Source organism: Lepidochelys kempii, chromosome 14, assembly GCF_965140265.1.
Source record: "Lepidochelys kempii isolate rLepKem1 chromosome 14, rLepKem1.hap2, whole genome shotgun sequence".
NCBI classification, from domain to species: domain Eukaryota; kingdom Metazoa; phylum Chordata; order Testudines; family Cheloniidae; genus Lepidochelys; species Lepidochelys kempii.
The window spans coordinates 25376405-25389011 of NC_133269.1; the positions used below are offsets into that span (position 1 = coordinate 25376405).

Genomic DNA, 12607 nt, shown 5'->3' on the forward strand with positions numbered 1-12607 from the left:
ATATCTGCTGGGAGAGCAATACAGCAGTGCATAGACAATCCAGGAAGTTTTTGGAAAATGTAGGGGACAATTTCCTGGTGCAAGTTCTGGAGGAACCAACTAGGGGCAGAGCTCTTCTTGACCTGCTGCTCACAAACCAGGAAGAATTAGTAGGGGAAGCAAAAGTGGATGGGAACCTGGGAGGCAGTGACCATGAGATGGTCGAGTTCAGGATCCTGACACAAGAAAGAAAGGAGAGCAGCAGAATATGGACCCTGGACCTCAGAAAAGTAGACTTTGACAATCTCAGGGAACTGATGGGCAGGATCCCCTGGGAGAATAACATGAGGGGGAAAGGAGTCCAGAAGAGCTGGCTGTATTTTAAAGAATCCTTATTGAGGTTACAGGGACAAACCATCCCAATGTGTAGAAAGAATAGTAAATATGGCAGGCGACCAGCTTGGCTTAACAGTGAAATCCTTGCTGATCTTAAACACAAAAAAGAAGCTTACAAGAAGTGGAAGATTGGACAAATGACAAGGGAAGAGTGTAAAAATATTGCTCAGGCATGCAGGAGTGAAATCAGGAAGGCCAAATCACACCTGGAGTTGCAGCTAGCAAGAGATGTTAAGAGTAACAAGAAGGGTTTCTTCAGGTATGTTAGCAACAAGAAGAAAGTCAAGGAAAGTGTGGGCCCCTTACTGAATGAGGGAGGCAACCTAGTGACAGAGGATGTAGAAAAAGCTAATATACTCAGTGCTTTTTTTGCCTCTGTCTTCACAAACAAGGTCAGCTCCCAGACTACTGCACTGGGCAGCACAGCATGGGGAGGAGGTGACCAGCCCTCTGTGGAGAAAGAAGTGGTTCGGGACTATTTAGAAAAGCTGGATGAGCACAAGTCCATGGGGCCGGATGCACTGCATCAGAGAGTGCTAAAGGAGTTGGCGGATGTGATTGCAGAGCCATTGGCCCTTATCTTTGAAAGCTCATGGCAATCGGGGGAAGTCCCGGATGACTGGAAAAAAGCTAATGTAGTGCCCATCTTGAAAAAAGGGAAGGAGGAGGATCCTGGGAACTACAGGCCAATCAGCCTCACCTCAGTCCCTGGAAAAATCATGGAGCAGGTCCTCAAGGAATCAATTCTGAAGCACTTAGAGGAGAGGAAAGTCATCAGGAACAGTCAGCATGGATTCACCAAGGGCAAGTCATGCCTGACTAATCTAATTGCCTTCTATGACGAGATAACTGGCTCTGTGGATGAGGGGAAAGCGGTGGATGTGTTATTCCTTGACTTTAGCAAAGCTTTTGACATGGTCTTCCACAGTATTCTTGCCAGGAAGTTAAAGAAGTATGGGCTGGATGCATGGACTATAAGGTGGATAGAAAGCTGGCTAGCTTGTTGGGCTCAATGGGTAATGATCAATGGCTCCATGTTTAGTTGGCAGCCAGTATCAAGTGGAGTGCCCCAAGGATCGGTCCTGGGGCCGGTTTTGTTCAATATCTTCATTAATGATCTGGAGGATGGTGTGGATTGCACCCTCAGCAAGTTTGCAGATGACACTAAACTTGGAGGAGAGGTAGATACGCTGGAGGGTAGGGATAGGATACAGAGGACCCTAGACAAATTAGAGGATTGGGCCAAAAGAAATCTGATGAGGTTCAACAAGGACAAGTGCAGAGTCCTGCACTTAGGATGGAAGAATCCCATGCACTGCTACAGACTAGGGACTCAGTGGCTAGGCAGCAGTTCTGCAGAAAAGGACCTAGGGTTTACAGTGGATGAGAAGCTGGATATGAGTCAACAGTGTGCCCTTGTTGCCAAGAAAGTCAATGGCATTTTGGGATGAATACGTAGGGGCATTGCCAGCAGATCGAGGGACGTGATCGTTCCCCTCTATTCGACATTGGTGAGGCCTCATCTGGAGTACTGTGTCCAGTTTTGGGCCCCACACTTCAAGAAGGATGTGGAAAAATTGGGAAGAGTCCAGCGGAGGGCAACAAAAATGATTAGGGGACCTGAACACATGACTTATGAGGAGAGGCTGAGGGAACTGGGATTGTTTCTTCTGCAGAAGAGAAGAATGAGGGGGGATTTGATAGCTGCTTTCAACTACCTGAAGGGGGGTTCCAAAGAGGATGGATCTAGACTGTTCTCAGTTGTAGTGGATGACAGAACGAGGAGTAATGGTCTCAAGTTGCAGTGGGGGAGGTTTAGGTTGGATATTAGGAAAAACTTTTTCACTAGGAGGGTGGTGAAACACTGGAATGCGTTACCTAGGGAGGTGGTGTAATCCCCTTCCTTAGAAGTTTTTAAGGTGAGGCTTGACAAAGCCCTGGCTGGGATGATTTAGTTGGGGATTGGTCCTGATTTGAGCAGGGGGTTGGACTAGATGACCTCCTGAGGTCCCTTCCAACCCTGATATTCTATGATTCTGTGATTCTATGATCTGGTGGTGAACTGTGGAAAAGGACTTCAGGGGCTGATCTCGTTTGCATGGGCACACCCATCCTGCCTAGCATTATGGACTGCTTGCCCAAATGGTCACTTTGGTTGCTGTGGAATCCCCAGGCTCTTCGTTGTTGGGGCAGGAGTAATAAAGAGTTGTTATCCTGGTTATGTGAATCAAGGACAGTAGAACTGTACTTGGCATTTTATGATGGAGGGACTTGCCTCAACTAAATAGCACTCGCTAGGCAAGGGATATGGGTTCCAAAACCCAGTGAATGGTGAGAGGTTGGGGACAGGTATGTGTACCTGGTAGTGTGGTGTCCTTTTGAGGGTCTGAAACACTACTTTGACCCTGTCTCTCCCCCCTATGTAATAAAAGAGCTAATTTTGGTTCTATTGGGAGTCTTGTTACATGCTGTAGAGCTGAAATCACTAATACCTAGGTCTAAGCATTAGACCTACTTTGGCCTAGTGGTGCCCCAGCACAGAACCTCCTCTACTACCGCCTAAATATCACTGAGAGCTGTGTTAAGGTGGGGGGGCTGAAGACAAGTTGGTGAGTGGACAGCAGGATGGCTACCATGGAGAGTGGAGCAGATAGCAGGGCAGATGGCAGAGAGGAGCGGCCAGCAGGACGGCTGGCAGAGAGGCGCAGCTGCCAGTGAAGATTGCAGCAGAACCCCATGGAGAGGTGTGGCATTTGGCCATCGACCTGAGCAGTGGAGCCTGTAAGATGCCTCCCTTCACTTCCACCCAGGCTGGGAGGTAAACTCGGCAGATGAACTTCTGAACTTGGGGGGTGGGGGGACTGCACTGACCAAGGACAGAAACTGGGCGGGGTGTGTGTGTGTGACTATTGGGTTGCTGGACTTAAGACCCTGAGGGGAAAAGGACACTGCCAAATTTACTTGGGGGTGGGTCTTTTCTTCGTGGTTGGTGTTATGAAACCTGTTTGTGGTGTTTCCCCAACAAAAGGCTTTTGCTACACTCAGACCCTGTGCTTGCGAGAGGGAAGTATTGCCTCTTAGAGGCACCCAGGGTGTTGGTATGTAATTGTCCCAGGTCACTGGGTGGGGGCTCAAGCCAGTTTTGCATTGTGTTTTTGAAACGGAACTCCTAGATACTGAACCCGGCCCTTGTTGCTGCCAACTCTGACCGGCAGAAGGGTTATATGTGTAAGCTAGCCTATAGGGGCCTGATCCAGTAGGTGTGCTCTCAGCTCACGTTCCAGATCAGTTAGGTGGATGAGCGCCTATCTTTCCCCAGTTCCTGACCCGCTCTGGCTGCCTGGCATGGGGTTGCAGTGCGCATGTGCAAAGGCAGAATCATTTGCTGCAAAAATTAGATGCTAAGCAAATTTACGTGTCTACAGAGTCCAGCAGTAGTTGGGGCAGAGGGGTTGAGAGTCCCAGTGGGGCCTGATTCTGGGATTTAGGCTCCCAAAGTGGCAGTCAGGTGCCTAAGTCCCTATTGTGAATCTAGCCCTTGCAGTAGTGATCATGAGATATTTCTAAGCTGCAACTACCTGCATACTTTCCCTGGCCCCTCACGTCATACACATGATTCATACTCCCCATGCAGTGGGATGTTGATATTTGAGATGAAAAGAAACAAATGGGAGTTTTAAAGGCAAATCCAAGAATAAAGATTTTATTAGGAAATGTACACCATTCTGAAATGGTTTGCTTTACTTAAATAATCTGCATCTCCCTCATTCAGCTTCATTAATAGCCTGGTGGCGTTCTCTCTCCTTCCAATGTTCCTAGAGTCTAAAGGGATATCAGTGAGGAATCCTAAATCATTTAAAATCACTTATTCCCCTAAGGAGTACTGGGCTCCCTGGCTTTCTGAATTTTTCTTCACACGTCACTGAAACATTTGGTTGGATTAAAAAAAACCAGAGTATAAAGAATTACAAAGCTTATTCAATTTAGCCAGATCCAAAGCCCATCAAAGTCAATGGAAAGACTCCCTCTGACTTTGACTGGCTTTGGATCAGAACATACACAGAGAAAAATACACATTAGGTCAAATTTGAGCCTAACAGACCTTTAATCCTCTGGATGTGATAGATACGGGGCCACTCCTTCAACTGGTTTAAATCCACATAGCTCTATTGAATGAATGGGAATACCCTGATTTGTAGCAGCTGAGGCTCTGGCCACAGTGTCCAGTCACATATAAAAATACCTAGTTCTTATGCAGCACTTTTCATCAGAAGATTCCAAAGCACTTTACAAAGGTGGTCAGTATTATATCCCCTGTTTACATATGGGGAAATTGAAGCACGGAAGGATAGAATCATTTGCCTACAGTCATTCAGTAATTGAACTGGGAATAGAACCTAGGCCTTCTGAGGCCTACACCAAGATTCTATCCACCAGGCCACACTGCCCCTCCCACAGATGCATCTGTTACTGCATGCTACATCCTCTTAAGAATTCATTTGCCAAGCTCACTAAATGCCCGCACTCGAAGAGTTAGGAAGACAGAGGGTTTTTTTACTCTACGTATATTATTTTAGAAATTCCTTGAATGTGAAATGGTTCAACGCTCCCATTGAGACATTCTCTGTTGGTGAAACGCTGTGTCAATCGGGACCTAAATTTGCAGAAGCAGGGCCACACCGGCGAGGACCCACTTGGAAGGATTTTCTTTAGTTTTCAGGTTAAAAGTCCACACATAGGTTGGCCCTCTCTGACGTGTTTTGTACACGGGACATGGGTACATGCTGCGAGGGTCCTGTTTGTCAGCAGGAATGGCCTTGATGAAAATAACGGGCATGGCTGGAGTCAGATCCTTCAGCCTGGCATCCGTCATCATCCCTGTCTGCAGAGGAAAGAAGAAAAGGTTTTAAAAGCTCTGAAGAATGCCAAGACTTACCACCAACTGGGTCCTCAATATACATGATCATTTATAGCCTCCAGCTCCTTCCACAGCCTGCCATGTTTCCTGCCATGTATTACTTCTTGTCTGTGCCCTTTTACAACTTCTGCTGCTTGTGCCCTGGCCCAGTGAGGACTATATTATATCAAAATAAAATGTCAGATAATTCTAACCTCTGCACATCTGCCATCTCACCCTCCCCCACTCCTGCACCAATCACTTTCCCCAGATTAGATCCCCGCTCCACTTGAACTCCACAGCACTGTTCTGTGCAGACACCCCCTCCTACCAGGCCCAGAAGGAAGAGATGATCCAATTTGCATGGCTGTACATTGAGCATCTAGTCATTTGGTCTGACTAGAAAAGACCCCAGGAATGATGCTCAGTGTCAGTTCGAGGGGTGACAGGCATGAATGTTTCAGTGCAAAGTAAGCACGTGACTTTGGTCAGGTGAAAGCATCTTCTGTGGGGTGTTAAACTATGCATGGAGTTGCCAAGATCACATGTCCAGCCACTTTCATCAGCTGCCTCTCTCTAATGTAGCTTATTCAAAGGGAAAAAATGCAGTTATATCCTGACTCCAGCTGTTCTTACAGCTGTAAGAACACAGGGTCCCCAAACTCCCTGGATTAGGACTCCCCAGGGAAAAGACTCTAAGATTGGGGGACGAATCCTGAAGTCCCCATGCAGTGGTTTTTCAATCTTTGACCTCGCTGGGCTCTTTGCCAGAGCAAAGACGAAGAGTGGCTTCAGGGTCAGTCTGTAGGGTTGTAACCAATGGGCTTTTACGGCTATTGCTCTTGAAATGCACTACAAATGAATAATAGTAACACTACAGTTACATCCTGGAGAACATGACCCGATCCTGCGGGCTGTGTCCAGCAATGCCCCTGGCCTGGGAGAGTGAGGAAATCAGTCCTCCCCACCCCCTCACCTACACTCCTCTCCTCTGGCTTGATAAACACCTGATCTCAGACATAGGATTTATGCACCAACATGAGCAAACTCCCCATGACAATGGGATTGACTAGGCTCTGATACACTAAACTAGAAAACACAGTGTGTCAAATTGCAGTGACTTTCATCTTGTGAAACTCACTGTGGTCGCACTGGGTATTTTCAGGGCAAAATCTGGCCCAGTGTTAAAACATGTCCTAATAGACTTGTATTTGACCAATGTGAAATGATGGCGTTTCCCAGAAATGGGGGGGGGGCCCAGCTTATTTATTGGCTCTCAGACAATGTCCATAGGGACCCACAGCTGGGCAGGGTGCTGCTGGTTGGTTTTTAATATAAACCCTGGCTAATTAGCTGTATACAAAGCACAGCACCCAAAGGAGCAGAGAACATTAACAAGAAGGGAGCACCAAGGGCCCTATGGGCTCACTGTGTCCTTGGCAATTAGAAGGGGCTTCAGGAGGCTCATTCTGAACCCTGCATGGGGATTAGTTGAGTGGCCTCAAGGGCCCTGCCTGCTCGAAGAGCCTGAGTTCTACTACCAGGGATGCTAACGTGAAGAGCGGGGATACGCATGGGCCATTCTGACGGAGAATTGTCTGTAGTGAGTGAGTCTCTGGTGTCCTCTACAGCCCAGCTCTGCATCGGAAGGTTGCCATGACCTAGCGGAGGAGGCCAGTATGTGGGGAGTGCGTCAAACTGGCTGGTTTGCTTCCTCCACTCTGGTCTCTCAGGCAACCACTGTCCCTTTTTCCGACTGTAAAATGATTTGTCTAGTAGTCCTCTTCTGGGAACAGCTTGTATAACTGCCTAATGTGGGCCAGAGAGAGGGAAATACAAACAAATATGGGGTAGGGACTCGTACCTCACTGTGCTACAGGGACTGCCTCTCTGAAGATTAGCTTCACAGATGATTTTCTTTCACATGTCCCCAAACCAGAGTTGTGTGTTGAGATTGAACCTATCTAGTGATTTATTCAGTCCTGGCAATAAGCGGAGCGAAGTAATCACTCTTGCACATAACCCCGCAATCTTAATTTAATTTTAACAATACCATTTGTTATAATAGGACAGTAATGATAATACAGGGCTCTTATATAGGACTTTATATTTTCAATGCACTGTACAAACACTCAGTAATCCTTGCAACTGCTCTTGAGGGTGCTACATGGCAAGTGTTGTTATTATGTATTATTTTTACACATATCCCTTTAATTTTTTATGACTGGATTCGGATCAGATAGGTTGTTTATTGATGGCAATAATGAAAATAAATTTTCCATGAAATATTCCATCTGTTTCTAGGTTGACAAGGGTTTCAATCTCTCTGAGATATCTCAAAGGCACTTATCCCTGTTCTATCTCTGGGCTGATTTTCATTTGCATTTTTATCTTCCTGATGATCAGAAATGAATTCTGCTTTGAAAACAACTGTCCCTAACTGCTAGCAAGGTGCACTTGTTACATAGCTGCCCTAGGTGTCCCCAGAGACCCAGTCTCTCAGATCCCAATGGAGAACTCTTCTCCAACAGCAGTTTGATCTGATCTGCCTTTTCAAAAGTCAGTTGGAATGGTGGACAAATCATATTGCCACATTACACGGGAATGGGAGCCCAAAGCAAGCTACAAACTGGGGGATATTAGCAGTAGGATTAAATCTATAGATCAGTGCAAGAGTCGCCTTTCCCCTGGCTGTACCTACAGGTTCTACCAGCACAGCACCATTTGCACGCCATCAAGTTGGGGTATAATTGCCTTTATATCGTTTTCTTGGTTTCTTTACAGCTCCATTCACACTGTTTCGCTGCCTTTTAATTGGACTTGCCTCTGACCTCAGGTTATACAGGTTGTGTGTGTGAGAGGTGAGATGATACGTTGGGCACATGGGTTGGTGACACATGGGCAGATGGAGGCCAGGGGAGAACCCCATTTCAAGTTGGGGCAGGTGAAAGTTTTCAGTGCCTGTTGGTTTCGGGTTCTGCAGGAGATGTATAGGGGGGAAGAGACTGTCCCTTGGCCAGGAGCAGTCCTACCCATTGTGCCAGTCAGAGTGGAAAATATTTTTGGTGACTCCCACCCCTCACGAGTGGCTGAGCCAAAAAAACAACCCCCAAAACAAACAAACAAAAAAACCCAAAGAAAAAGAACAGAGGGGAAAAAAAGCGACTGCTCTCCTCTCCTGCCTGAGAATCAGCTGTGCCCTTGTGCTCATGTGTCTGAGCGACAGGCAGAATCCAGCAGTGGGAGGGATGCTTGATTTGTGCTACCGAAGTGGGCATGTGGGAGATAGAGTCTTGCCCTGGGTTGATTGTGGGGTTCAGAGACAGAATGGGGTTGCCAAGTTAACTCTACATCAGATTAACCACAAATAACGGCCCAGGCATCAGCAGGGGTTGACAAGTATTCCCTCTGAATCCGTCCTGAGACTTTGGGGCTCTCAGCTGCAGTGAGAGCACCCAGGGTGGGCCCTAGCACGGTGGCCATGGAAGTAGAGCAGCATTGTTAGTTGCTGGTATCTGGTGGACCGGGTACATGACATGAGCGGAGACATGAGCCTTCAGTTCGTGTGATTCAATGCACAGGCAGCTGCCTACAGGAATGTATCATCCACAATTTACTGGGGAATGGAATTCCAGATCTTTCTTGTATTACAGAAGCCTGGATGGGAATGCTGCTGGCCCTGTTTGACTAGCGTTTGTCTGGCTAGGGCCTAAGTGCAGGCCTCAGATAGGTCAGGCAGAGTTTGGCCAAGCTTCTTTGCATTGGTCTTAGCCTTTGGGATGTGCCCCTTCCTAAACATGCACTCGTCAGGAATTATGGAGGTGCATGGGCCACCTCGCCATCCCCATGACTCTTCTCCAAGCTGACTATTAGAAGCATCTAGGCTAAATGCAAACTCTGGTTGTTCCTCTTCAGGGTGGACCCCATCACAGGGATCTAAGCCTTTGTAATTCCCCCACAAGCTGGTTTACTGCTTCGTGCTTTACACAGAACTACTACGGAAGCATCAGCTGGTGCCAAATGCAGCAGTGTTTGTGAAGGCAGCATGGGGCCATGAGCGTGGAACACCATGCTCAGTGCACTCTTCAGTGGCCGTGTATTTGCTTCCAAGGGCAATTCACTGTGTCACGTATGATCTGCAGAGCACCAAGTGGAGTGATGCCCAGTTATCAGAAAGATCACCTCTCCCACTCTGTCCCATCTTGGTATCATTATTACAGTCCCCTGGGCTGGCATTGCTGTTGGCTCCTAGGATTAACCTCTCTATGGCTAGTTGCAGGGCATGCAGTGAGCAGACCAAAACTGTTAGAGCAGCCTTGCACAGCGCAAGTCTAATCAGCTTCATGGCACCATTAACCAGATTCTCTGCAGAAGCTCTACTGACTTCAGTGGAGCTACACCAGCAGGAAATTTTGTCCCCTGTAAAATCTGGTGGGTTTGGCTTAGTTTAAAGCTGGCTGTTATTTATAATGATTGATTTATAAATGGAAGGTGCCCAGATGCAAATACAAATAGAAACAGTAAAAAAAAAAATCTATAGAGGAGTTTTTTATCTTCTTCCTCTGGACATAAAATTGGAGGTATCGTCTTAAACATGAAATAGCTTTTCTAAAAGCAGAGAAATTCCTCAAAATACTTACTCTAAATACTAGTTGTCGTTCTTATCAGAGGATAAATTTGCAATGGATATATAGCCCAGATGGGCTGTGCATCTGTGATACTAATTCTTCATTGATTAATTTATACTGGCCCCCTCTGGAATGCAGGTAAACGAATAGCTCCATCAGATGTGGGATTGATGGTTCAGTGTGAACTACAACATATGAAAAAGTTCTTTTTCTTTCTTAAAAAAATGGAAGTGAAATGCTCTGAGATTGTGAATGGTTCTGTTAACGTTTATGTTCAGTGCTTTTCAACTACAGAAAACAAAATAACTGGAAACATACATTTGCAAAAGATGAGATCATCTTGGGAACACATCGCTTGAGCTGAACAGAGTTACCTAGATGTGAGAATTAGCAGCAGCTGGGACCACGGCATGATCCATACATGATTGCAGGGCATATACTAGCAAACTTCCCAGCTGTGATCCATCACTGATGCAGCTCCAGCAGTGGTAACAAAGGTGCAGGCTGAGCCCCGACAGGACTCGGGCATTTTGGTCACCATGTTATCTAACCCTGCTCCGATGATAATTGCAAAACTACCAGCAACCATTTCACTAAGTTTTCAATAAGGCAGGATTAGAACATTCTTCCCAGATGAGTTATTCTACAACCAAGGATCCATTATTCTGCTTTATCCTCCCTGGTTGATATCACTAGTTGAAAAAGTCAGTCCCTGTGGGCACTTGAAATCCAGTGGCGCTTACAGTAGCGTCAGGATCTCATGCCCTACAAAGGGGTCAGGGCCTTTCTGTGGACCCACCCTGTTGACAGTGGTTAGAACCCTGCACACAGCTGCTGAGAATATTCCACAGATTCATTGTGGCAGGTGTATCTTGTTAATTTCACCAGACAAGGAGGGAGGTGAGTGTGAATCTCTGGTCAGAAAGAATGGGGGGCAGAGAAAGCGAGGATGCAGGAAACCCTCGGGAACAGCCAGATTCAGGAAGTGTGCTGAGGTTGGTGTATGTTCAGTTACTAAGATTTCAGTTACCAGTAAGGCCAAACCCAGCAAGGAGGTAAGTCTGAGCTTTATGCAGTGTGTGAAGTCTTTATCTGGAGCAGGACATGAACTCCACCTGCTCACAGTTCGTTTGTACTGCTGTTACTGTCAGAGTTCCTAGCATTCCAAACTCACTGTGCATTGCTACACACCCTGAGATGGAACGGGATCTGGAGCCTTATCTTTCCCTGTCCTCTTACAGTGATCACATTTTGAGCCTTTTCTAATTTCCCATCCTCTGTGATAAACTATTTTAAAGAGAGAAAGCTTAGAAGCTTAAAACTCTTTGGAATGCATTTGATTTGAATTGCAAGGTCAGGACAAGATTCAGCATTTGAGACTTCAGCCTTTCTACACGGAATCCTAGTACCAAGTCCCATCAGGGGGGATGGTCTTCAAGCATGAGTCTATGCACCTTGACAAGAGCTGCTACTGAAAGAAAAACTTCCCCATGCCAGGGCGTGGAGGGGAGAACTCAGCATAGCTAAGTAAGTGACCCACTTTGATCAGAGCTCACTCACAGAGCACTGGCAGCAGAAGCGTAACACAAGCTGCCTAGAGTAAGAGCTGCATGAATCACTGTCATTTAATTCCTACATGCAGCACAAATTGTGAGTTATGCTACCACTGGCATGGCAACCTCCAGGAGCAGTCTTGGTGGGGATTCGTCATTCTAATGGCTTTCACTCTGCATACTGAAATCCCAGCAGCTGACAACTGTCAATGAGAATGTCAGTGACAATTGTTCTCCTTCAGGATGCTGGCCCCAATGCAGTACACTGTAGGAGCAATCTGACTGGCTGTGTAGTCACCAAACAATGTCTGAGCACTCCTGTGGGTAGGGAGTGTGGATACAGCCCTCTAGACCTGCCTTCTACTGACTAATACCCCACCATGGTCAGGCCAGCCACTCCTCTGCACTGGGACCGCTTTCAGATCCATCTGCACAAAGGCTCAATCCCTTGAAGCACTTTGGTGAAGGGTATGCCTGAAGACTGATGTATCTTTGGAGCCAAACCCAGTCCCTTCTCTTATGGGATCCACCATGGCAGCATTCAGACCAGTCCTGTCACCTGGACTGAGGAGTCCATGGACACTTAGGTCCATGCTAAGTTGGTACCATCAGTGGGTCCTTGGGATCCTGGGTTCTGGCCACATGTGGAATTGCATTTGGATCTGTGGGACTCTCAGATCTGAGAAAGCTGGTTCCATCCCATTCTCTTTCTGCTACTCCCAGGGCTCCGAAATTGGGCACTAGAGCTTCTCTCCAGCTATTGCTTTCTGTCGAGATGACAGGCTTATCTGGGGCAGTGTCAGCTCTAGGGTACAGCACCCCTCATGCATTTTGGCTGCTTGGTCCTCCAACTCCTGCCTCTGTGACATTACTGAAAGTGCAGCTTCAATGGGAGGGGTGATAAGAGCCCTGGCTCTCCCTCCCCAGCTCCACTCACATCTTAACTCCCTTATCTTCATCCTCCTAGCTCTGTGCTTTTACAAGCTGAGGTGCTGAAATGTTCTCTGGGAAGGGGAGTGCATGTGTATCTCATGGCAGATCTTGACTCCTCATGTAGAAAACTGGTACAAATTGCTCCAAAAGTCCTGGAGCCCCTGGAGAGAGGAGACTGTAGCAAGCATATCAGCACCAGTACAGTAACAGTTTGCCTTGTA

At 46.9% G+C, this 12607-nt stretch overlaps 1 protein-coding gene across 10 annotated transcripts in view; it reads right to left on the bottom strand.

Annotated features, from left to right (window-relative positions):
• Nucleotides 1–4064: 4064 nt before the first annotated feature.
• The window catches only part of DNAH9 (dynein axonemal heavy chain 9), a 399480-nt gene continuing 390937 nt past the window's right edge, over nt 4065–12607 (bottom strand). For all 10 annotated transcript variants that reach the window (XM_073310874.1, XM_073310873.1, XM_073310875.1 and 7 more), the window contains one exon: nt 4065–5257. In XM_073310874.1, coding sequence (XP_073166975.1) covers nt 5030–5257 — 228 coding nt within the window. In that variant the 3' untranslated portion in view covers nt 4065–5029. The remainder of the gene's footprint in view (nt 5258–12607) is intronic.